This window comes from Eupeodes corollae, chromosome 1 (genome assembly GCF_945859685.1).
Source record: "Eupeodes corollae chromosome 1, idEupCoro1.1, whole genome shotgun sequence".
Taxonomy (NCBI): domain Eukaryota; kingdom Metazoa; phylum Arthropoda; class Insecta; order Diptera; family Syrphidae; genus Eupeodes; species Eupeodes corollae.
In genome coordinates this window covers 129,013,466-129,041,284 of record NC_079147.1, presented here as the reverse complement: position 1 = coordinate 129,041,284, position 27,819 = coordinate 129,013,466, and the positions used below count along the sequence as shown (strand labels likewise).

The window sequence follows — 27,819 nt, the reverse complement described above, 5'->3', positions numbered from 1 at the left end:
ATCCATGTTGTATCATGTATTCAATCACTGATTTGACATGTATAGCTTTGAACTGCTGCACTGACATACTAAGTATGTATATGTGAAAAACGTAATTTCTTTAGATGTATATATTTTTTCGGTTTCAAATCATTCCATGTATATAAGAGTTCTGACAACTGGAATTTTGTGCAGGTACTTATATTATCGCATAATGTTCTGGAAAAGCAACAAATTTTAAGTGCAAATAGGGAAAAAACAGTCAAACTTTCAGTGATTATATATTATATTTTAATCTAAAACTTATTGTTGTGTCAGTTTTGAGGGTTAGTGAAGCGAAAATTGTATTTAAAAAAATCAATTAAAAAAGAATGGACGTAATTCTCCAAAGTCGTTGTTGTCGCTAGTTTCTTTATTGGATTTCAGTAATTGCATGAGTTTGGAAAACTATTTTAAAGATTAATACTCAAATACTTGTGGTACACGTACATCATAAAATAAGAAAAATTAATAAAAGTATTTAAGTATCAACAAATAAAGACGTTGCTCTAAAACTACAAGAATCGAAATTATGAACGGCAGTAAAAGGAAAAGTCGTCCCACTGGCTTGTCAAGGTGTTAAAATTTGTAATAAAAATAACTCAATAGATATATTTTCAATTATTTATTCATCCATATTCATTATTCACATAACATTGACATGTACGTTGCACGTTTATGTATATATATATATTTATGTACATATATACAAATATTGATATATATGTACATACAATTTAAAATATATATTATATAAAAAAAAAAACAAACAAAAATAAATTGTGGTATTGTAATGTAAAATCAATTATTATTAAAAAATTATTATGGGGGTACAGGTACCATTAACTGTCAATATTCTTAACTATGTTATAATTCTCGTACAATTTTTGTCTGCAGTTATTATATTTTTTTTTGTAGGTTAATTTTCCCAGTAGCTTTAAATTCACTTGCTTATAACACCGAAATCTGCTTTTGAATCAGAATAACATTTTTCCTAGATATGATCCACACTTGCTCTACACAAGCATGTTAAATACCTAGCAGAATATTGATTCTGCACAAAATGAAAAGGTTTGTGATTAATTTATTTTTTGATAAATAACATGAAAAATGTCGATTTGAGATCGTAGTTTCTTAATTTGATATTGGTCTATGAATATCTACGCATACATACATACATATCCGGATCTTTTCTTTCCTAGTATGTACTGTGGGTATTATTAAAATTCGGCTTTTTAAATGTTTTAAGTAAAAGCTTATAAAAGGTGTATTAAATATTTTGTATCGTATGCTTAAATTTCGATTTGAGATCACAGTTTTTTTTAAATTGATATTGGTCTATGAACATCAAATGTGACATTATAATGTCTAGCCTATTAGTAATAGTATTAGTGGTATACTTGTGTACCTATGTACGTAGATATTTGTTTTTAGAAAATTCAATTGATTTTAGGTTTTCAATTTTTGTGAAATCTGAAAATTTAAAGCAACGTTTCCAAATTTATGTTTTGATAGAATGTTTTCAAATTTCGAATATTTGGATGAAAAATACAGTCGATTTTTTTTTTTATTATTTCTTGTGTGTGCAATGTTATGTTATTTTAGTGGTGTAGATTGTTTATTTGTTTGTTTATTTAAGTAACCAATCTACGAATTTACATTTAACAGTTTCAAATTAAGTACATGTATAAAACAATTTAATTTATAAATACATATTATTACATATTATATATAAAATTAAAAATTGAAAAAAAAAATAATGTGAATATTCGACTTTTAAATAAGTTTCTGGACATTGATATATCTAAATTAGAATAAAACATATTAAATACATTACAAGTTACGGAAATCGGTCCACGTTGTCCAAATAGAGTATGATGGCAATCAATTGACAAGAGCGGTCTGGCTCTTAAGGAAATTGAAGGAGCATACAGATGCAAGCAGTTGAGCAAACTCTCACAATCAATAGTTGAAGTCAAAATATCACGAATAAACATGACACTATACATTTTTCTTCAAGACTCAAGAGTTTGTATTCCAAGTAATAGGCATTTTGAAATATAAGAATGATGGAAACCTTCTATATTGTTTTCAAAAATATTTCGAATAGCAAATCTGAGAATTTTTTTTTGAACATTTTCAATTCTCTTTTTATTAAACTCAGTTGTAAAGTTCGAAACAACACAGTTATATTCAAGAACAGGACGCACAATATTACAATATAGAGGTTTTAGAGTGTAAAGGTCCTTAATTTCCAACGAGTTTCTTTTGATGAATCCGAGTAAAGAATTTGCTTTGGATACAATAGAATTAACATGTAAGTTGAATTTCAATTTAAAATCAAATATAACGCCCAAGTCTTTGAACTTTTTAACTACTTGTAACGATAAATTAGTTAATGAATAGTTTGGAATAATATTTAACAAAGTTCTATTGTACGCCATACAAGCATACTTGTCAACATTTAAGAACAAATCATTTGACTGCACCAATCAACAAATGAATTTGATCATTATGAAGCAGAAGACAATCATTTTAATTAGAAATTCGAGAAAAGAACTTTATGTCGTCCGCATACATAAGGCAAACAGTATTTTTAAGAACATTCCGAAGATCATTAATAAAAAGTAGGAATAATACAGGTACCATATGACTACCTTCTGGAACACCAGAAGGTACTTTAATCTCTTTTGAGTAAAAGTCCCCTATCTTTACATATTGTTTTCGTCCAAGTATATATGATGAAAACTATTGAAGTAGCGGTCCATGGAAGTCATACGCTTTAAGTTTTTTTAAGAGAATGTGTAAATTAACCCTACTAAAGGCTTTTACAAAGTGTATAAATCACAAAACCTTGTTTTCGATTGTCCAGAGTATTAATGACAACGTTTGTGAATTCTACTAGATTATATTTAGAAGTCCTACCTTTCCAAAAAACATGTTGATATTTACTTACATGTTCCTTTATGATAGATTAAAATTTATCTTGAACAAGGTTATCTAAAAGCCTTGAAACAACAGGTAGCTTAGTTATTGGTCTATGGTTCGTTACTAAGTTTTTTGATCCAGATTTAAAGATCGGAGCAATGATGGAGACATTCCACTCATTCAAGAAAATACCATTTGAAATAGATTCTTTTAATAGATGTAATTGCGGAACAGAAGAGAACTTGCACAATGACGAAAAACAATAGGGAAAAATCCTAATATATCTGCATTTTTTTAGGTTAAAGTATCTTCAATATCAGTTAAGTAAAATGATATCCTAGAACAATCAAAAATAGATTACAAGGAATTAATATATTTATAATTTATTGTTGAAGATGTTGATGTGTTATAAATACAATCATTTTCGATTTTAGTGTTGTATTATTACCAAAAAACATAGTTGTTGGAAATCCAGTAGTTCTTCGTTTAGTATTTATAAATTTCCAAAAACATGTTGGACATTGCTTTAGATTACTTTTAACAGATTGAATAAATTTAAAATAAAAAATTTTTAAAAGAAAAACAAACTCTTTCCTGAGACAAAAAAAAACTGCATAAGAATCATCGGAAGGTGTTACAGCTATCAGTAAAATCTTTGTTTTTAGTTTTTGAAAATCTAACAAATTTATTTCTAGCAAAAGATTAATACAATAAGATGAATTCTGTATTCAAGTATTTTTTTTTCAAAAAGGCAATGCCCCTACTAGCTAGCGTTTAGAAGTTACATCGATCAAAAAAATGACATTTCAAATTTCATTTATTATTATAAGCTTTTTATTGCCTTATCATTTTAAATACATTTAAATACATCTATTCGCTGTGTCTTATTCTAAGGATTTTTCTTTCCATTTTGGATTGACAGATCCTTAGCTGGTCAAGACATTTCGTAGTCAAGCTCAGGGTTTGTAGTCCATAAGTAAGCACCGGCAAAATAGCGCAGTCGAAGAGATATTTTTCTGTGTTTCTGCTCTTTGGCCCAGTTCTAACATTGTGATGCGTCTTTTGATTTCTTTTTTCTCTTGGTCCTTAAAAGATTTTAGTTGTCCCAAGTATATGTAGTCCTCTATGTATTCTATTTTTTCATGGTCCAGAATTATATCTTCTCTGATGTGGTTTGTCATCACTTTTGTTTTTGATTTGTTGATTTGTAGTCCATAGTTCTTGCGCAAGCTAGTAAGTTCTGTTGACATTTTTGTATATGATTAGCTTTATGGGTTGGGAGAAATTATTGAAAATGACCTAAGTAAAATTGGACTTTTGTGTTTAGAGGTTAAATCCGTGACCAAAAAATACAAATTATACACAGGCACTTTACAAACAGTTTTTCTTCAAAATTATTTAATTATTATTGAATAGAAAAAAATCGTTTAATTTTTAATACTCAGATTAATTGGTGTTTTCAAAAAAAAACTAAAAAGTAATGTGACCCAATGCCACCATTGACATATGGCGAAATAAATAACACGTACTATTGTGCCACCTTAAAAAGATGTGCAAATGTGATAATTCTGCAACGTTGAAATGTGCAAATTGCAACGAGAACCACAAATCCACCTACCGCGACCCAAAGTCTGGTTACAGAGCGCAATGATTTCAGTTAAAAAACAAATCAGCAAAGAGTGAACAACAATGCATTTAAAAAATGCAGACTTTGAAGTGCTATTCATTGCATTCAACAACAAACAGTTTCTCAGGCTTCTATAGTAGATTTTCCATCTCCCACAATTACTAGTTTCAAATCGATACCCACCATCTCTTTATCGATTTTAAAGCCGCGTATGACAACATAAATAGGGAAGAGCTCTTATGCGTTTGTGCAGAATGACGATGGAGAATGAACGCTGCTCTATCAAGGTCAGACAAGATCTCACCGATGCATTTGATGTCACTGTCATGCGACTTCTTCAATATCATTCTGGAAACAATTGCGCAAAACTAAATCGTCAACACTAGAGGCACAATCTTCCCAAGGTCCATCCAATTACTCGAATACGTAGATGATATTGACATAATTGGAAGATCAAAGCGTGATGTCAGTTGAGCGTTTTTGACCATTGCGACGGAAGCGAAGAAGATGGGTTTAGTGGTCAATGAGGGCAAGACCAAGTATATGCTGTCATCAAAAAAGGACATTGAACAACGATGTCACAATGGACGGCTATAACTTCGAGGTAGTTAAGGACTTTGTCTACGTATCACCATTACAAAAATCACACAACGACACCAGCGCTGAAATCAAACGAAGAATAACTCCTGCAAATCGCTGCAGCAGCACCCTCAATAGTTCTGGAGATGAAATAAAAATATTTCGTCTCATAATAGTACTATAATAAATATATATACAATGGTGCTACTCATACGCTGTTGAATCCTTTATCGATATCCAGAAAACATTAAACAGTGGCTCGGTGAGAGAGAGTTTCGTAATTCCTAGTATCCGTTGCCTTAATCTTTGTCGATGCGAATATAAATTCTGCACATACTCCAGGAGATGTTGGTATCTAACCTTTGCCGTCTGGGGAACCTATTAGACGTGAAGTGTGTTAAAATAAAATAATTAAATAATAAATTGAGTGGCGCAACAGTCCGTTGTGAACTAGGGCCTAGTGACTTACAACTCTCAACCATTCCTGTGTGCGAGTACTGTTGTCAGAAATGGAAGGGACCTACAATTTTAGGCCGAATCCGAACGGCTAGTTTGAGAAAGCACTTTTTCATGACAAGAATTACTCTTGAATCTGCAATATACATTTTGGTCATAATACAAAGGAAACCTTTTTTTAATTTTATGAAACCCACCTCAATAAAACGACCAAGTTTGCAAAAGGAAATGTGGAGATGAGCACTGCGCTGCGCAGTACGTACGATTCATATGGTAAAATGAAACAAAATGACGTAAAAAACAAATTTGTTCTATCCCGAGAGAAATATTATAAGACGTCGTATTTGGGGTTACCTTGTTGTTGCTTAAATCTTGTGTTTAATTATGGAGTGAATTTAAGAGCGAACATGGTGTGTAGAATAGGATTGAAAGCAGAGTAGTAAATGTGTAAGACGGGAATAATCGACTTATATCGAAAGAAGAATTGCTTCGTAGTCAGAGTGGCTTGGTACAGTTGCTAATGTCGGAATTAAATTAGAAGATGAGATAACACAAATCTAATGTTGAAGGAGTTCTATGAAAGGTTGGCTTTTGCTGTTACACCACAACCAAAGAATGCTCGTAGCTGTGTGTGCCACAATAGCTTTGCCTTCATTGCTGATAGTAGTATCTTGCTAAATATCATAATTACTTTGAATTCGCACCCAATTAGACCGTAGGTTATCTGTCCCAAACACAGATTAGGTCATTGTGAATGCTTCTGTTAGAGGATCCGCATTTGAAGTAAATGCTGATTATTGTCAGTTTTTCTCCTTTTCCTAGCTTTATCTTCACTGTTGCGAATTCACTTTTTTGAAATGATAACTAAAGTTTTAGCCGGTGCTAAAAGAAATCTTGTCGGTCAAGTATGTGGCGTTACTTCTTCGATCCAGACTTTTGTCCTGTCAGGAGGTCTTAATTCTAACGACATTAATGTTGGCCAGTTTCATGGTTCTCCTTGCATTTGACACACACATAATCCCTACCGTAATTGGAGGCCAACGTCCAAATATTGGAATATGCGACACTGCGTGTTGAGGTTTTTTTCTAAGCTCAATGAAACCAGTGAGTCCCTTACGAAACGTGAGAGGCTGATTATGTTAATATGATTGAGATCGTTATAGAAGACTACTCCTAGGTAATTCTTGCGTTTTTGAGCTAGAGCGGGTCATGTACAGAAGAGGTGAATAACTTTTTCCTCCTCTTCCTCATCCATACAGCTTCTGCAAACGTAATTTGAGAATACGCTTAGCCGCATGTTGTGCTTTCCTATAAGTCAGTGCCGGATTATGACACCTGTTATCCAGCTTAGAGCAATCTGCTTAGAGATAGCAAGCACCTTGATCGCTTTAAATCTAGTTTAGGCCAGATGTTTCTTGTGACCTGATACGTGGTGATGTTATTCCACCTGGTGATTGTCTTTTACATAGCGTCCAGCATTTGCCAAACGTGGTAGAATGGTTTTTACTGTATCATTCCTGGCAAGTTGATCTGCCTTACAGTTTCCTGGAATGTCCATATGGCCCTGCACCCAGCAGAGGTGAATATTGAACTGTTGTGCCATCTTTATTAGAGACGATCGACAGTTATGGACTGTTATAGAGTTTGAAGAGACAGAGTCCAGAGATTTGATAGCGGCCTCACTATATGGAAAATACGGATATCAGATGTTGACATCACGTTCTCTTTAAGCCAGGACAAGGCTTCTTTTATCGCTAAAAGTTCCTCCTCGAATACGGTGATTTGGAAGGTGAAATGAGAGACTTAATTTCAGTCGTTCAGAGTTCACACCTCTACCAACCCCTTTTTTTGTTTTTGATCCATTTATATAAAAGTTAACTAATTCGTCTTCCAGGAATGCCCTACCCTAACAGAAAGATCTAAAAGGTATAAGTTTCTGTCGAATTGCAGTTGGGGGATGGTGCGTGTAGCATATATGCTTTGAAATATATTCTAAATACCGAAGAATTAGGGGGTGGCGAATGTTACTGTTAATCCACCGGGGTCGGGCGAAGCGATCCGCGATCTGAACGTTGGACTTTATTTAGTTTGTCGCGGTTTATAGCCTTTTCTAAAGCAGTCCATCATACTGCCACACCTTACATTAAAATCGGTCTGATTATCGAGGTGTATAGAGGTGTATAGCCAGTTCGTGATTCGGGGTTGTGAGCCCCATTTATTACTAATAGCTTTTTTGCAAGAAAAGAGAGCTTTTTTGTCCCTTACTTGTATATTGCGTTTTTAAATTTGTTTTTTGTCTAAATTAATACCCAGGTACTCAGCCTCGTCTGAGGAGTTTAAAGGGATTCCTTAAATATAGGCAGCAATTTGGTTTTGTGCGAGTAAACATTCAGTCCACGCTGATCATCCCAAACTATTACTTGTCTAAGACATTAAGATGCTTTCCTGAAACCGCTATAGCAACTTCATTCGCTTAGGCAATCATTCTGAAACCCTCCGGATCCAGACTAGTTATTATTCATTTACCGCCTGGTTCTAGAGGAGAGGGAATAGAACACCACCTTGCGGTGTACCCTTACTAACGAATCTTCTAGCAGAAGAGTCGCCCAGTTTTTAGTTAATTATTCTGCTAGTCAGCATCAAATGAATTAACTCCCCAATCGAACTCTATACGTTCAGAGATGTTAGTGCAGATGTGATTACAGATGTGTCTACGTTGTTGAAAGCACCTTCGATGTCAAGGAAAGCAACCAGAGTGAATTCTCAATGATTTAGGGAGTATTCGATGGTGTGTACTAGGGTGTGTAACGCCGTTTCCACCGATTTACGTTTACAGTAGACATGTTGAGAAGTAGACAGGAGTCTTGTATTAATACTTGCCTTTAAATATATATCAATCAATCTTTTTAAGGTCTTAAGAAGGAATGATGGTAGACTTATAGGTCGTAGATCTTAAGGGTTGACTTTCGAGCATCTGCGTGTTATCAGTGAGCTTGAGTGTCTTCGATTGCTTTTTAGGCTTGGGTGGTATTAACCGTTTACCTTTAACAGTAGGCATGTTGATAAGTAGACAGAAGTCTTGTATTAATACTTACTTTTAAATGGATATCAATCAATCGTTCTAAGGTCTTAGGGAGGAATGATTATAGACTTATAAGTCGTAGATCTCTCCCGGCCGAGGGAATAAGGACCAGATATAGACAGCTGTTAAAAATTGCCTCAAGGATTGGTGCAATTATGTCTGATGCTTTTTTCGAAATTCGAAAGAGGGGAGGGAGTTTCTTCAATCGTGCCAAAGAAGGGTCGCCGGTAAGATCGCTTAGATTTCCTTAGTGGCATCTTATAACTTCTTAGGGATTTTAAGGAGCGTGTCGTCTAAATTTAATTAAAAAACGCAAATCGATGGATTTAAAATAATATATTTAAGTTTTATTTATAAAGTAAAGTAATTAAAGTTATTTAATTGATCATTTGACCGAAACACGAACTCTGTTGTTTGGCTGAAGGCAAATCGACGAATTATGATGATAAAGCAAAAGTAAAGTTGGGCAGATGAATTTGGTCGCATTCACAAAGCTAGTGGCTACGTAGTCAAAATTCAACTAGCTTTGTGAATGCAAAACTACACTACAAAGCTAGTCAATCTGAAACTGTCATATTATTGACATATGCAGATATAAAAAATAAGAAATATTTTTGATTTGATAACTTTAACATATCTTTGGTGTTTTCAAATTCAATAAAATCAAATTTAAGACACATTTTTAATGATTTATATTAGTATTTAAATACTGAACGATTTATTTCATTTTGAATTCGTGTGGTTTACGGAGCAGCTGAGTGTGAAACGTCAAAATCATTCTCCACTAACTATGTAGCCAACATTTTTACACTACGTCGAAGGGGAAATTTCAACTATTTTTGTAGTTAGATTAAGCCAACCAGAATCCCTCGACTATGTAGCCACTAGCTTTGTGAATGTGACCTTTGTAACGCACTCTTACGGATGATAAAAAATGCTCGATATTATTTATTTGACATTCAAATTTGAATATTTGAAATAACGGGCGTTAGCTAAATAGACTCCTACAGTACTCACCTTCCACTGACTTTGTTACGATAGGTTTAAAGTTAGTTCTTATTCATCCCAAATCTGCCTGGAATTCGAACTGAACTACCTGATCTGGTTTTTCTGATAATGATGTCATCAGCTGTTTCTGAAGAGAGGGATAGAGATGATGGTTTTTCTGAGCTGGGATTATTATTGTCTGAAAGTAGATAAACGATCGATTAAAATTGTTACCTCTTTTCCTCGGATCTTAACAACAAAGAATTTATTTGATCTTTTAACGACAGGGAATGGACCTTCATATAGTTGTTGTAGTCCGATTCTAACTGCATCTCTTTTGATAAAAAAGTTGTTCAAAGTTGTGACAAAAATTCACCGGCGATTCTGATGGATTCTCCATACAACATTTCGGCTACTGTAGCTTGTAAGTCTTCTTTGTATGCTGTCATGAGTCTAAGTAGTATAACAGGAAGTTCATCGGCCCATGCTGCTGATTCATGACACTCTAAAGCGGCTTTAAATTGGCGATGGAACCTTTCAACTATGCCATTAGCCGCAGGATGGAAAGCAGTTGTCGTCAGATGATTGATGCCAAACAATTTTGTCAAAGCCTGAAATAGATCAGACAAAAATTGTCTGCTACGGTCAGATGTAACCTTGAGTGGTACCCCAAAACGGGATATCCAATTAGCGAAGAGTGTACTTGCAAGTGTCTCAGCAGTAGAATGTTCTAAAGGGTAAGCTTCAGGCCAGCGTGAGTACCTATCGACATCATTGAGGCAATATCTGAATCCTCGTGAATATGACAGTGGTCCAACGAAGTCGACATGTATATGCTCAAACCTCGACGATGGTTGTTCAAAGTTTCCAACAGGGGATGACGTATGACGAGTTATCTTCGATCGTTGGCACGGAATGCATGACTTTGCCCATGCTCTGCAGTCTTTTCGGATTGAAGGCCAGACGAATTTTGATGAAACCAATTTAACTGCAGCGTTTGTTCCAGGATGACTCAAGCTGTGCAGGGATTCAAATACTTGATGGCGAAAAGGTTTTGGTACAAACGGTCTAGCAACATCGTTTGATACATCACAAAATATTTGCAATTGAGAGTTAGGAAGGGGAACTTTTACAAACTGTAATGCAGAAGCAGAATTAATTATGTTTTTACGTTCTCTATCACCTGTTTGAGACATAGCGAGCTCTTCAAAGTTCACTGACATGCTGACCCCTTCAACTCTTGAAAACGTATCTGTTATAATGTTTTCCGTTCCGTTGAGAATTGTTGAAACTCTGCAAAATATGACAGTGGCTAACAACCGATTGACGTTTTCTGTTGTTGGACTGCACCCACGGCACAGTCTGATGCATCAGTGAAAAGTCCCTATTCGAGTGTCGGATCAGGATGTGCAAGCAAGGCGGCTTCAATAAGTCCCTCTTTATAAGCAGCAAAAGTGGTTTTGTCCAAGTGATGGATTCGTTGCCTTTGATGTTCGGGCCTTTTAGGCACTCGTACAGTGGAGCTTGAGGACTGGCTGCGTTTTTGCCTATAGAAGTTGAACCTAGAAATCTTCTTAGCTGCTTAACTGTGGTTGACGGCTTACAATCAATAATTGCCTGGATTCGTTCTTCGGCGGTCGTATGCAATCGCTTGATATCAAATAACCTAAAAAATGTTATTTTAGACCTACCAAACTCGTACTTAGCAACATTAATGACGACGTCAAATTTGTTGATTCGTTCGAAAAGAGTTTGAAGATGGTGAAAATGTTGCTCTTCATCATCCGATGCCACCAAAATATCGTCCACGTATGGAAAGCAAAAGTCGAAACCATTTGTGACTTCTTCGATGAACCTCTGAAAGGTCTGGGCCGCATTTCGGAGGCCAAACGTCATGAACGCAAACTCAAAGAGTCCAAATGGTGTAACTATGTCCGTTTTCTTGATGTCTTTTGGTGTGATTAGAATCTGATTGAACGCTCTTACCTTATCTTATCTTAGAAAATAGTTTCTTGCCTGAGAGATTAGCTGAACAATCCTGATGAAATCTTGGAGGATAGTTGTTTGGAATCGTGCGGTCGTTTAAAGAGCGGTAATCTTCAGACGGACGCCAATTACCTGACTTTTTGGCAACGAGATGAAGTGGCGATGACCAGCTGCTTTTGGATCGGTGAGCTATTCCCATTTTCAGCATGGTCTCGATCTCACTTTATGCAATTTTCATCTTGTCAGGTGCTAAACGTCGTGATTTGCAGCTAACTGCTTTCCTATTGATGTGATGAACGTTGGAGTGTCGGATTTATTTGAAGCTTCCATCTGGTCGAGTCAAATTGGGATATTCTTTAAGCAGCTCGATGTACTTTGAAGTTCCGGAAACTGATTTCACATGTGATGACATCTCATATGCGTTGCAACCCAGTGCGGAAAGTCCAGTAATTCCGTCTAAAAATCTGCTATGTAATACGTCCACAAGAAGTTGATAGAAAGCTAGAAAGTCCGCACCGATAATAAGTTTGCCGACTTCTGCTACCACAAAACGCCATATAAAATCTCGACGGAGGCCTAAATTAATCTGCAAGGTGCGGAAACCGAAGGTTGGAATCGGCGTTCCGTTTGCAACGAAAAGAGTATAGTCGGATGGTTTTGAAACGTCCAAGCCTGTATCTACCAAAAACTGCAATTTTGACGTTTTGTCCATGATGAAAAGACGTCTGGAAGTTTGGCTCATTCACCGTCATCAATGACATCCGTTTTCGTTTCCCGCTTGCTGGTTGAAATCACATGGTGGGCGGCAATTTCTTGCTTTAGATCCCCAGTTACGATGAAAATAGCAAAAACCAGTTGCATTGTTGTTTTTCTTCTCGTTCGACGTTGGTGTTGTATTTCTGTGTTGGCTAGCACGAGAGCGTGACCTCGGCTTTGTTAGCCTGCGATTTTGGTCTCCTCGGTTCACGTACATTGCTTCAACTTGCTAAGCCAATTTGTCCACTTTCTGTGAGAGACTCAAAAATGAAGGATTTGGGTGGTTAGATATGCTGGCAACTTGTTGCTGTTGAATTACGTCGTTGATTCTGTCTGCGATGAGACCAAGGTTATTGAGATTTGTTGAATTTTTAGCTGTACCAGGAGGATGTGCAGCAAGTATAGACTGTATTTGGACGGGCAATCTATCAATCCAAATTGCCTTTAAAGCATCGTCAGCCATTGTACCGCCAGCTAAATCCTTCAATCGACGAAGAAACTGAGAGAGTTTCTTGTCACCTAGCTGTTCTCGATCTAGCATTTGCCTTATCTTTGTGTCTCTAGATGGGGCCAAACGAGAAATGAGTTCTTCTTTTAATCGAACATATGCATTAACTTGTGGTGGATTGATGATGACGTCTTGTATTTCTGTGGCTGTGGTCTGATCCAGATGAGCCATGACGAGATTAAACTTTCGGGCATCAGATCGCAAATTCACCAATGTAAACTGTGCTTCGAGTTGAGCGAACCAGAGCTTCGCATTTTCTCCCCAAAAAGTTGGTGGTCGCACTTGAGTATGGCTAGACCTCTCGCTGCTTGTGCTAGTGCCTGCTGGGAAAGTACTTTTTGCTGGAGTTCTTGCAATCGCGCAATATTTGAATATTTGAAATAACTATAAAATAAATAATAAAACAAAAATACTCCTACAGATTCTTTGTAAGAATCCTAATGAGAATCTAGTCTTGTGGCTTTGACTTGGTTAAAGAGTTTTCTGTATTCTCTTCTGAGCGATTCGAGTTTTGGTTGTGGTATTCTCTTTCCTCTATTTTTCTAACGATCAATTAGCTTAGGTGAGGTCATTAACTTTATTGCCAAGTTCACTAGCGTAAGAGTAATAACAAAATAGTCCCGGTTTTAGTAAACCTTGTAGTATGCTTCAGTATGTAATAACCAAAAGTCAATGGACTAGAGTTTTCATCCACAGATATGTATATCCATTATCTATGATCAGAGAATGAGTGTTTTTTGGATGCTTTCTAGTCCAAGATCATATCGTGAATAGTATCGAATACAAAATTTATTTAATAAAATAAATAAAGCAAAATTTCCGTATATCGAACGACACCAACCCACGTGAGGTTCACCAATTGATAATATATCCTCAAAAAGATACTGTTTGGTATGGATTTTGGCCCGGCGGCGTAGTTGGTCCGTACTTTTCTGAAAACGGCGATAGTGACAAAATTGTTTATCGTTTGGCGGAACAATGGAAAAAATCTTTCATCTTTTTCGAATAAGATTATTCAAAGGCATTTGATAGACTTTGGCATCAAGCTCTCTTATCGAAAATGAGTGCATTTGGAATTGATTAATTTCTTTTTCGTTGTGTTAGTAATGATCTTTTGGACCGTTTAATTCAAGTAGTATTGGACGGGTTAAAATTGATACCAACAAAATTAAAGCTGGTGTGCTCTGGGACTCCGTTTTGTCTCGGACACTATTCCTTATTTTTATAAATGATCTTTACTACGGCAGCGTATGATAAGCCCATTAAATCTTATCTTGACAGCATTTTCCAAAGAGGAACTAAAACCGTGTAGAATTTAATGCTTCGAAAACTCAATGCTGTCTATTGTCACAAAAGTGTTACCTTCCCCCAATGCCACTATCGATGGGCGGTACTTGCATTAAGGAGACAGAACAGCTTCAGTTCTAGGTATGAGCATCATAATCCACTTGTTGTGGAGTGATCACATATTTAACATCGCCAAAAATGCTGTTAAGTGTTTAGGTTTTCTCCGACTATGTAAAAAGTTGTTTACCTTTCTGTAATCTACAAAGCTTTTATTCGTCCAACACTCGAGTATGATTTTCATTTTTGGGATGGTACTTGAGTGTTTTTCATATAATTGAAAAGAGAGCTCTAAAAATGATAAGAAATCGTTCTCTTACCAAGAAATTTGGTTCTCTTGAACACCGTCGTAAAGTCTCAAAAAAAAAACTAACTTAAAATAACAAAATAATTTGTTGTTTACATAACATCATCATCACCATACAAAATAGACAACATATTAATTATTGCTCTAATTAGTCAATGCAGAAAGTTTTTCGTATTTGAGATCCCTTACCAAAAACTCAAAACTACCACTAAAACTTTGTTTTTAGTTTTGCTTTGAGTCGCGTTTCAATGATTGATATTGACATTCCCAATATAAAGAACTTAAAGACAAACTCCTAACTGATGTTGTTATTTTATCATTTTCGAAGCTTTTTATGATTTTTGGTCAAATTTCAGATTTTAGTTTTTACTGTCACTGCAACTGTCCCCTAATTTTTTACCTGAGCCATTCTCTGGATCTTAGCTCTTGAGTTGTATATTAGTTCATACATATATAATTAAAAGTGATTTTTCAACAAATACTGTTTTTATATTTTATCATCAGCTTACTATTTTTTAACTTTTATCGCACAAAAAACTAACAAAACATATATAATCAACCTATTCAAAACTATTGACTGTTATAAAGTTTTGTAATTCTATTAATTTTTTTTTAATATTAAAATGTATTTTTTTTTTTAGAAACCTACTCTCTAAAAGTCATAACATCAGAGTGTGATCGCATCTCATACCCAATTTAAAACATGCTCTTTACGGAAAAGCAAGCTCTTTACGATTAATATCTATTAGCTTTGCGGTACTACGTCATGTCTTCGTACTATCCTTGATTTTGGCAAAGCGTATTCACTCCTTTCAGTTGCATTATTTATATTCACCTACGATGACATTAGTAAAATCATAGGTAATTATGTGTCAACAGATCTGCAGATGATTCGAATTAACTATCAAAATGCATCAAAAGCAAAGAGAAAACTTCAATAACATTTTAGCTAATCTTAATTGGTCCGCCAGATAAAAACAAACACCTACATATATATACAAAAAAAAAATTTAACTGTTATAATTCAAATTTTCTTCTGAAATCTACATCGCTCTGCAAGAATTCTTTCAAATTGACATTAATCCAACAATAGGTATCTTCATTTCTCGTAGCATAATTTCATAAAAGTTTAGAGCTTATATTGACAATAGCTCTATAGCAACGTTTAAAAATACTGCGTCTAACGCAAAACAATGAGATTTGTTCTGATAGCTTTTCTAAACTTAGGCAATCAACAGAATCTAAAACTGCTCTTCTAACAATATCAATATCTTTAAAAATATTCTCAGGTACAAACACAAAAAACGTCTTAAATTTAACTATGTATGTTTCGGAATGAATGATTGTGAATCCTTCAAGAAACTTTGAGAACGTTGACAGCCCCATGCAATGGTATTAGGTATAATTAAACAATTAGTCCAAATAGATTTATAATTTCCAGTCTAAATTATTTGGAATTAGTTCTCTTTGTTGCTTTTTATGTGAATATATTTTATATTTTAATATATAATAACAATACCTTAACATTTAAATTATGTGCAGTCAGAAAACCGATCTCAACATTTTTAGTCCGACTATTTTCCTTTCCAGCTTTCGTCCACCACAATTAAATTAGTTATTAAGCTTTTATTTTGTATATGAACAATTATTTTGTTTACTGTGAGACACTATTTAATGGTAAGAAACAAATTGTAATCAAAATGTGAAGGGCTATCTTAAAGTTTGTGTGTTCCAAAGTTTACTTTTCACAATGGGCCATTGGACTGGCCTAGGTGTGTCCGTTCCATCTTGGACAGCCACTATAACCTAAAGTTCACTTTCATTCGTGTGTTCAATTTTATTTTATTAATTTGTTTGTGTATCATTGTCGATAATCAATTAAAAGGACAAAAAATTGAAAAACTTTTGTGTAGAATGTACAGTTAAAAGTATTTTCGTTATTTGTTTAAAATGATTTGCACGTCTGTGCAAATTTTCAGCAATATTCAAATTGCTCTGACTTGACTGTTCTGCTTTAAAACAACGCAATAAACTAACTCAAAAGACTACATTCTCAGAATTTTGTATGTGGATGAGAGGTTATTTTACTAGCAGATTTTTTGAAATTTTCAGTTTATTAAATATTTTGTGAGAATGTATTTTAGGTACCCCAGTGACAATCGCCAACCTAAAGGAAAGTCGGTGCAAGCGCAAGGCGTTTATAATAATACTTATTTTATGCATGCTGCCACTGCACTTGTGGGTAACTTAGTTCAAGTTCACTTAAGATCCGGAAATTTGTACGAAGGAGTTTTTCGAACATTTTCCCCAAATTTTGATGTGAGTATGTAAACATTTATGTTTTTAAGAATTAATTTATATATCTTGTTGCAGATTGCCTTAGAACTGCCATTTTGCATTAAGAGCAGCGTAAACATGGTAGATGAAGAAACACCCGTTCCAAATTGTATGATTTTTACGTCTGACAACGTTGTTAGTATTGTTGCAAAAGATTTCGATCCAAATTATGCTACAGGTGGTGCTTTCCAAACTGACAACGCTATTTCGGAAAAGTTTGGTATGTTTAAAAAAAAAAACTATGTTTGAATATATGATTGTATGTATAACCCTATTTACAGTATCGCACCTGGACGAAAAAGAATTGGAGCCATGGGATGCATCGGGTATGAATGGGGAAATTGAATTTGATCTTAATGGAGGTGCAAATGGTTGGGATGCCAATGACATGTTCATAAAAAATGAAAAGACATTTGGAGTGCAATCAACATTTGACGATTCACTTTCTGACTACACCGTTCAAATTGAAAAAAGAGAAACTGAGGAATTTAAAGAGGCTGAAGCTAAAGCGGAGAAACTTGCACAAGAAATTGAAAAAAATCCTTTATGCAGAGAACGCTTAGATTTAGAGAATGGCGACGAAGAAGCTTTGTTTGCAGCGGTCGAACGACCAGTAGAAAGCAATGGAGAAGATGCGAATATGACTAATAAAACTAATAATGCTTCTGCTCTATCACGCCCCTTAAATACAAATATTATGCCGCAAACAATAGTTCCAATTCAACATCATATAGTAATGGCTCAGAGAAATAACAATGCCGCATCAGACAAATTTGTTCAAATTCCTAAAAGGAAGGCAGTCCCTACTAATAACTCTAAAACAGTACGACCATCCATGGTTTCAAATGCCGTTTCACAACAAAGTTCCAGTAATACAAAGTTAAATTATCAAACAGTTCAAATACAAGGGACAACTTCTTTTTCAATCAACCAGGGCTATTCTCCAATAATGGCAGGGTAAGTAAAAAGATTAATAGTTAAGGGTAGTACTTCCTGGGAACCAAGCTCAGAACTCATGTAAACGAATGTAAGTATATAGTTTTTCAGCATTGGTGAATTGGAATACGGTTTTTTTTCTCACAATAAGAACCAGAGGATATTTATTACGGTTACGCACAACCACAATCACTACAAATATTTCTCAAACTTGTGACTTCAATTGTAATCTTTTGGCAGACAATTCTCTAACAAATGATTTGCGTACTTTTTACATGTTCTCTGAAATTTTACTTTATTATGATCAACTATCTACACCAGCTTCTTCACAGGAAGATCTTATTTTTATGATTTATAAGACTCGAATATTTAAAATTTGTTTAATCGATATGTCCCTATTGTAACTAAAGCGGTACGACAAGACTAGCATTCTTGGTTCACGAGTGCAATTCGACAGCGTACGTGATCAAGCATATAGTTGCTAGAAACCTTTTAAGCTTGATATTTCTCATGAGTGTTTTTTTTTAAACATTACGTAATACAGTAGTTTCTTAGATTAGAAGTGCAAACAGAAATACCCATAGGAAACGTCTCAGTGATCTAAATTTCAAATATTCTTTATGCTGCTTTAATGGGTTGTATTAATTTCAATAAAATGAAATGACGTTGGAGCCGATGATCTACATCCTGTATTATGTAACAAACATTTTATACAGTGTTAATGGCCGGTATCTAACCCTGCCTGTAAAAAATGTCAAAGATTATCCCCATACCACATCGTTTACGTGCAACTATTTAAAAGTTGTCATTGAAGGCTGTGTAACTTCAATAAACTCAGATTTGAAACTCATTGCTACTTGATCTAAGAAGAATGGATTGTTCCTTAACTAGTCAAAGTGTTAATGAGTAGTGATCAGTTGTAAGGCTCTTGATTTGTCTTACTTTTAATTTAATTTAAAAAAAAATTAGCCTTGGAGTACGTCAACATATTACACAAATTGGACATGACTTTCAATAGGACATTAAATTATGACACACACATAAACCAAGTTATTGGGAAAACTTATGGAATATTCCGCCAATTACACTTGCCACAACAAATCTCTAGTTTTACCAACTCTATCTTTAGGGTGTGCATTATATTCTAAATGTGACTCTAGAGCAGACGTAAAATGAACGTTGTATCCAACAACACTGAACGCTATGTTTATAGTCTGCAGCGATATAATCATGTCTCTCGACTTTCAAGCAAAATCTATAATTTCTCTTCTAACAATTTGCTACAATACAAAACACATATTTTACTTTCTAATATTATGCAAACACATGAGCCTGGTTACTTCTCTGACAGAATGCCCTGTTCTAGTAGAACTATTTATTTAACCTCTTTTTTCATTTCTAACGTCGAAGTGTCACTTTTTCATCACCGCCATCCGCTTGTGGAACTTCTAAGCAGTGCACATAAGGAAGAACACATTTCATTTTCTTACGAAACTTAACATGCACTTCCAGCCTCTTCCCTGTTGAATAATTTTAATTATACAAACAAGATTTTTAAGAGATTGACTTATTTTTGTTTTTCTTTTTTAGTGTTTTTTCTTACTTTAATGATATTCTTTTGATCTTTTATTTGTTGATACAATTGTTTCATTACTTTCTGTTTGGTGTAGCCTTTACAAAGCTTGTCACTAATTTGTAAGACTATTATATTATTAATGTGTGAGCATTCTAAATAAAAATATTACAAATTACATTTATGGAATAGCTCAGATGAGTTGTTATCCATTTGCACATTGCACACTTTGTAAAGTCATGCGGCATAGCTGGATCAGTTTTTTCGGGATCCCGAGTTCAGACATCGCCAATAAAAGCTCATGTGTTATCATAGTCGATGCAGTCGAAGACGCTCACATAGTACGTGGGATAGAATCTTGTAGGCGACATTAAGCAGGGATATGCCTCTGTAATTTTCGGCCACACAATTCTCTTCCCATACATGTTTGATGAGCTGGTGCATGCACCCTACCAGATATTTGAAGAGTTCCGCAGGTAGGCCTTTCGAGTCGGTGGATTTGTTACTTTTAAACTCTTCAATACTGGGCGCTGAGACTGGGTCTTTATTGACTGGTCTCATGGTTCTTTCCTCGTTTCTTTTGTCTATTAATGGCCATTCAGCAGTTAGTAGAAATACTACGTGATTTTGTTTCTTTTTTTATTCTTCAGAGTTGTGTTCTGAATGCTTGTGTGTAGGATGAGCTGATGCATTATGTACAGGATGAGGGGAGGTACACTCGGTCCGTACAGTAGCGCCACGAGTTTTCGTCACCACTGCATAGGTGGAAATCAAAAAGTTTTTGATTATTACCGAGTGATGGTGGCTTAAGATAGGGGAAGTAAAAAATGTTGAAAGTACCTAAAAAAATTACGATAGCAGTTTAAAAGAAATAGAAATTAAAAATATAATAACAGTGAGATAAAACAGCGTTAAAAGGTGAGTGTCGTTTTTTTTGTATCGAAGTGTTTGAACGTTCCTTGTTTAAAAGGGTGGATTAATTTTGGACTGATTACAATACCAAGGAAGCCTGGGTGCACGAAAGAGAGTTCTTCGGAGGCTCTAGCGCTTGTTCTCCACCCTCAGTATAGCCTTTTTTTTTGTTGAAGATGTGCTTTCGCCTTCTTAATAAGCTAAAATATCATCATAATATTATCTTATACCTAACTTTCCTAAATCATTTTGTTTGTTTGTTTCTTAAGCTTTTGGTTTGTGTTCTTTTGTGCTTTGGACTTATGAAACTTAAAAAGCTATATTTTGAGAGGTTTAAACAAAGATCTTTCCTACAAAAATAAAAGTTCTTAATTAAATATTTTGTTTCTTTGATAATTTGTTCGTTTGCCCTTAATAAGCAATGGTCTTAATAAAAGAAAAGTGAGGAAGTTTTTATTTTTCTTATTCAGAAGTTATAATGTCCTTCGACACATTTTTGACAAGTACTTTACATTTTCTTTGAAGTTTAAAAAAAAATTAATTATCTGTAATTTCATCTGTTGAGTATTCTGGTGTGTCTAGTTTATTATTCTTTGCTATTGCTTTCCAATCTATCTTAGAATATCTAAATTATCTTTTTCACAGTTGTAAAATTTATAGTTGAATACAAATTTAAGCGACATAACTTTAGAAAGAAGTGAACCGAATTCAGTGACTTTCGGATTGTTTTCGTTCACATTCCATTATCTTTTAGAAACGTTATGTTGCCATTCTCAACTTATATAATTAAAGCGTTTTATCTATAATTCTTATAGATAAAACGTTTTCAATGGTTGAAACCAGAATTTTAAATCAAAATACTTGACTTTTTGCATTATTGCAATGTATATTCTGTAGATAAACGTTCATAGCTTTTAGAAACATTATGTTGGTGTGGCCAAGTCTTAATTTAATAGGTTGTTTCTGACACTTTTCTATTTGTAGGCCCTTTGTCACAAAATATTGCTCTTACATTAACCTTAAGATCATTACATTTATATCCAGGAAATTTTTATTTCAAGTTCTTTAAGTATCAATAAAACCCTCTATTAAGTTTTTATATTTATTGTAGGTCAATTTTGCTTGAATACTCATTTTATCAAAAATAAAATCTATTTCCTATCTTTGGGTGACACGGTTACGGTTTGTATCTCATCCAACGCATTTGAAATCATACCGGGGGATAAACTTTTTATGTTTATCCATCTATGTTAAGAAGACGAATGTGGCAAATGTTAATTAAGTTGATTTTTTCAAACATTGTACCTCTGTATATGATTATACACCGTTTGAAAAAATAATGTATGCAAATATTTGAGTTTGTATTGATCTCAATTTTATCGTTAATGTTCGTTTCTCATGAACTTACAATCTTTTTTGTCTTCCCTCAACCAAATTATTTTTCGCCAGAAAATCGAATTCTCTTTATTAAATTTATTTATTCTTATTTAAAGCTTATTCTCTTTTTTAGTTTATTTTCTTACTTGTTGTATGTAATAAAACTGTTTTTTAAATTTTTTTCCCAGCTTTAACATTGTATATCATAAAATAAATAAATTGGGTGGCGCAACAGTCCGTTGAAACTAGGGCCCAGTGACTTACAACTTTCAACCATTCTCGTGTGCGAGTACTGTTGTCAGGGATGGAGGGGACCTACAGTTTAAAGCCGAATCTGAACGGCTAATTTGAGAAAGCACTTTTCATGACAAGAATTACTCGTGCAGAATTTGTCAATTCCTCGCAAGAGGAGGAACTAGCCTTATTATCCATAACTTACAACTAACTTACTGGTCTTATACGGAAACGCTAAGTTAAACAATAATACTTAATTCTAATGCCTTTCGGCCCTAAAATCTATTAGTCCAACTCACTAACCATCATGCCACGGGTACTGACATTGTATGTCATACTCTTCATTATTCAAATTATTGTTAATTGAATTCGGTAAAATATTGATTTGGGCAACATCATTAATGTCTGTTTTATTATTTTTCATTTTAATTTTTTGTTATTTGCATGTAAGTCATAGTGGCATTGTTTGGGTTGAAAATAACTATGCTACCTTTATTTGGCTCAAGCTGTTTAATCATTTCAAATTCATTATGCTTTAAAAATTGAGGTGGTCGAACATTTCTCATTAATTTCCCTAAATAAACCGATCAAAAATGTGTATTGCTTTCTATCTGAAGACATGTTCGGTTTCGAGTTCTCTTCAATATTATTTATTTAGGCAAAAGTTACAAAAAGAAAAAAAAAACTTCAAACCAATTACCGTCCTGGTTCTTTTTTATGAGCAGCAACAGACAAACCAATATCACTATCACACAAAAACAGAGTTTAAAAACCAACTAAAAAGGACATTTTTAAAAAGAAAAACAAGTAGCGTTTTAAAAGAAAAAAAAAACACTGTTCAAGAAAAAGGAGGTGGTATTAATTATAATTAATCTTTTATTATATAATACGAATCGAACTGATTTTCTAAAATTAAAAAGGTAAATCTAGCTACTTTCATTATCTTAGATCACTTTCGATATGTGTTTGGCAATTTTTTGTTGTTGGAGTAATTTTTAGCAACCTATGCATGCTCTAATCATTGACACCCCTCAATTGCGCTGATTTGTAGATGAAGTCATTTCATCATAACCGAACTCCAGGGGTGAAATCGGGTAAGGTGATTTGTGATAAGTGACAGTCACAATCAACAAATTCGGTCTGTGTAAGGTGATAGTCACCGGTGATAATCACGATTTGGTGACTTTTTCTGGTGACAGCTCTTTGGTTGTCACTTTCATTGGAAATTGAATTTTATTTTTAGTTGCTGAAATTTCAAGTCAATATGAATGTGTTTGTGCCTTTGATTTTATATTCTGAAAGTGCTGAAAATGAAAATATTAATCGTAATAGAAATGTCCGGCTCTTGAGGATTAACCTCCGCAATAAAATAAACATTCTTGATCTTCCAAGTCCAAAGTAAGTACGCATATGTGCTATATATGCGGTCAACACACATTCCCCCTATTCTTCGATTAGCCGTGACTTTAAATTTTCTTGGAGGTGGTGGCTACCAAAGGCAAGCTGACTAGTCAGCGCCAATGGGCCAAAACACTGTTTGTGAGGTTATTTCTTTAACCTTAAAACAAATGGAGAGGAAATTGTGCCCACTTAAAATCAAATTTAATCAATGGGCTTTAGAAGCAACAAAAATGTTCTTCTACGAAAAATATCAAATTCCTGGAGGTAGGATTTTGTTTCTTAGTAAAAATAAACTAATTTTATTACTTGTTTTTTATTTTATTATTTGTTTCCTAGTAATCGGCTGCATTGATGGGAGTCATATTATGATTCTCCACCCTTCGGAAATGAGCATATGTATTTCAATAGAAAAGGAAGACATAGTGTAGACGCTATGATCGTAAGTCAATTTTTTGATTCATTACTTTTTGTTGCCTAGATCTGCAACGAGAACAGAAAAATTCTGGCAATAAATGTGGCGGGAGTGCTCACGACAGCTTTGTATGGAGACAGAGTGCGCAACGAGAAAAGTTAAATGCTGACTATTGTGCAGGCAGAACATCATCGTGGCTACTTGGTACATCAAAACTTATAATTACATAATAATCCGGATAGCTTCAGATCGGTTTTTGAATACAACCACTGAAATTGTAACAAACGTCAGTGAATTTCTTTTAAAGTGATACCAAATTCTAAACAAAATTTGGTGATCACCTTACACAGACGCAAAAATTAGTTTGATCACTTTTTATGATCACAAAGGTGACAATCAAAAATCACCTTAGCCGATTCCACCCTATAGTTAAATATACATACTCTGTTACGGCTAACCCAACATCAAACTACAAATATACTTGGTTCAAAGACAGAATTGACAATTTCGTGATAAAACTCGTTCGAGGTCAAATTGCAGACGACGAACCGTGGATCGGCCTGTACAATCGGGACGTCATGGCACAAGGAGGAGCAGAGCTCTCTCGGTTTAGTAGGGCTGTGTCCAAACGGTACCGAACTGATAGGGTGAAGCAGGAGAACCAGTTTTGGTGGCTTCAATCGGCACTTGATAGTGGGTAGACGGGATGGGGTTTTAAGCCTCGGCCAGCTTACATACTTGTTTTATAGTTTAGTTTAGTTTTAAGTAGAATAGGCATTGTGGCATAAAAAATTCAAAGAAAATAGACAACAAAATATGAAACACAAAAATTGTTAGAAAGCGTCCGGTTATGACACCTATTATCGGGCTTATATGCGATCCGCTTTGAGAGAGCAAGCACCTCGAACGTTTTAAATCTATTGTTGGCCAGATGTTTTTTGTGACTTGACACGTGGTGATGTTGTTCCACCTGGTACCTGCCCTCCTCACAGCATCTTGCATTAGCAACAGTTTAACAAACGTGGTAGGATGGGCTGTACTGTAACGTTCCTGGCGAGTTCATCTGCCTTACAGTTACCTGGAATGTGTATAGCCCGGCACCCAGCAAAGGTGAATATTGAACTGTTGTGCCATCTCCATTAGAGATGATCTATAGTTATGGAATGTTATAGAGTTTGTGGAGACAGAGTCCAGAGATTTGATAGCGGCCAAGCTATCACATTTTCTTTAAGCCAGGACAAGACTTCCTTTATCGCCAAAAGTTCCGCCTGGAATACGCTGCAATGATTGGGAAGGCGGAATGAGAGACTTAATTTCAGTCGTTCAGAGTACACACCTCCACCAACCACTTCTTTTGTTTTTGACTCATCTGTGTAAAAATGGATTGACTCATCCTCCAACAATGTCCTATCCTCCTAAAAAGATCTGGGAGGTATAGAAATTTGAAAATTTCTGTCGAATTGCAGTTGGGGGATGGTGTAGTCTGTGTGCTTTGGAATTGATTCTAAATACCTAAGAATTACCCAGTAGCCAATATTGTTGCTAGTCCACTGCGACGAAGCTTTGAGGCAAATAGCAGAGCTTGCAGCTATTTGTTTGCTAAATATGTCAAGAGGTGTTAGGTAGAGTAAGATGTCCAGTGCCGCAAGCGAAGCGATCCGCTTATACGTAGGCAAGCTGAACGTTGGACTTTATTTAGCTTATTCTTGTTTATACCTTTCTCTAAAGCAGTCCTCCATACTGCCACACCGTACATTAAAATCGGTCTGATTACCAATGTGTATAGCCAATGCATGATTCTGGGTTTTAATCCCCATTTATTATCATTAGCTTTTTTGCAATAAAAGAGAGCTACAGTAGCTTTTTTGACTCTTGTATCTCCTCGAAAATAAGACCAAATCGTTTTTATGTGTGTTAAAACCCAGTCCACACCGATCATCCCAAAGTATTAGTCTGTTCAAGGAATTTTGAAAGAGTTCGTTTAGGATGTTAATATACTTTCCTGAAACTGCTATAGCAACGTTGTTCGCATAGGCTATCGCATCCAGACTTGTTAGGACTTAATTCACCACTAGGTTCCAGAGGAGAGGGGATAGAACACCACCTTGCGGTGTCCCTCTACTAACGAATCGTCTACCAGAAGAGTTGCCCAGTTTTGAGTTAATTAGTCTGCTACTCAGCATTAAATGAATTAACTCCCAAAGCGGACTCTCTACATTTAGAGATGTTAGTGCAGATGTGTCCACGTTGTTAAAGGCACCTTCGTTGCCAAGGAAAGCAACCATAGTAAACTATTTATGATGGAGGGAATATTCGACGGTGCGTGCTGAAGTGCGTAACGCTGTTTCCACCGATTTAAATTTACAGTAGGCATGTTGAGACGAAGACAGAAGTCTTGTATCAATACTTTCCCTTAAATGGATATCAATCAATCTTTCCACGGTCTTAAGAATTAATGATGATAGACTTATAGGCCTTAGATCTTTAGGATTGACTTGCGAACATTTACCTGCTTTGGGTATAAAAACATCTTTAACTTCTCTCCATGCCGAGGGAACATAGACCAGGTAAGGGCAGCAAGTAAAAATTGCTTCAAGGATTGGTGCAATTATGTCAGAAGTAGTTTGTAACTTGGCTGATATTATTCTGGTCCTGCAGATTTAAATGGTTTGAAGCTGTTGAGAGCCTATTGTAGCTTGTCCCTTGTGATCACACCTTGTGGATATGTTGTATTTGAACTTGAACGTATATAATTGTTGCAAGTTTTGATAAGAGAACTACCAGGAAAGTGAGTGTGCAATAGTAAGTTCAGCGATTCAGTACTTGAATTTGTCCAGGAGTAGTCTGCATTTTTCAAGCAGCTTGGCATCGTTGAACTAGTTGAAAGAGTTTTTCGTAACCTAGAGGCTTCAGAAGTTTCTTCTATCGTGCCACAGAAGGATCGCCAAGAACATCGCTTATATTTTCATAGTGCCTTCTTGTAGATTCTTAGGGATTGTTTGTAAGAGTCCCAGTGAGAGGCTAGTCTTGCGGCTTTGGCCCGGTTGAAAAGTTTTCTGCATTCTTTCCTGAGCGAGTCAAGCTCTGAGGCCCACCATTGTGGTTTCGTCTTTCCTCTAATGTGTATAAGTGAACAAGCAATTTCTAGCTATCTGTTCATAGCTGAGGTAAGGTCATTGACTTTGTTGTCAAGTTCATTAGCGTAAAAGAAAGCACCAGATAGTCCAGGTTCTAGTATACTCTGTAATGAGTTCCTGTAAGAAGCCCATTCAGTTTTGCGATAGTTTCGAAAAGTCAATTGACTCGGGTTATCATCCACATTTATATTGAACTGGATATATCTTTGATCAGAGAACGAGTGTCCTTTGGAAACTTTCCAGTCCAAGATCATATGGTGTATAGTATCTGAGACAAGAGTTATGTCTAAGACTTCTTGTCGAGTTTTAGTTATGAAGGTTGGTTCATTTCCAACATAACTTAGAGGTTAGTACCAAGAATATAATCAAAAAGAGACTCGTCTCTGTCGGTGATGTTCGTGCTACCCCATACAGTATTATGAGCGTTAATATCGCTCCCAATTATTAGGCGAATCCTTTGCCTTTCCGTTTCAGCGACGACTTTCTCCAGGGGTTTGCCAGGGAGATGGCCAATGTGGTCATGGCAAAGATGTGCCGACACTAGCCAGAAACTTCCTTTGGTTGTTTCAAGCCTAGCTACGGTGGTATCTTTGTCACTGAAATGTTGGAGTAAAAATACATTAATGCTACGTTTCACTATTATGCAAGATTTAGGTTTACCTTTATCTGTCACACATAGTGTGTAGTACCCAGGAGTCCTGAGTCCTCGAACAATGGATCCCACAATCAATGGCTCTTGGATCAGGACAATGGCTTCCCCGTTTCTTGCCAGACGGAGAAAAAGTGAGGCCGAGGCATTTATGGAGTGTTGGAGATTAATCTGTACTAACTGCAGCATTTTGGCTACAATTACTCGTAGGCAGACCAACATACCCCACGGTTTTATTCTGATCCTCTGAGTCGGAGGATCAACCCAAGAGTT

At 35.3% G+C, this 27,819-nt stretch overlaps 1 protein-coding gene across 3 annotated transcripts in view; it reads left to right on the top strand.

Annotated features, from left to right (window-relative positions):
* The first annotated feature begins 213 nt into the window (after nt 1-213).
* Nucleotides 214-27,819, top strand: part of LOC129938406 (ataxin-2 homolog) — a 43,644-nt gene continuing 16,038 nt past the window's right edge. The window contains exons 1-4 of one of the 3 annotated variants that reach the window (XM_056045944.1): nt 214-594; nt 16,723-16,897; nt 16,952-17,135; nt 17,197-17,872. In XM_056045944.1, the coding sequence (XP_055901919.1) occupies nt 551-594; nt 16,723-16,897; nt 16,952-17,135; nt 17,197-17,872 (1,079 nt within the window). In that variant the 5' untranslated portion in view covers nt 214-550. Of the gene's footprint in view, nt 607-701; nt 1,090-16,722; nt 16,898-16,951; nt 17,136-17,196; nt 17,873-27,819 lie in introns of those variants that run through there. The other 2 variants (XM_056045946.1, XM_056045945.1) reach the window with 2 other exon arrangements.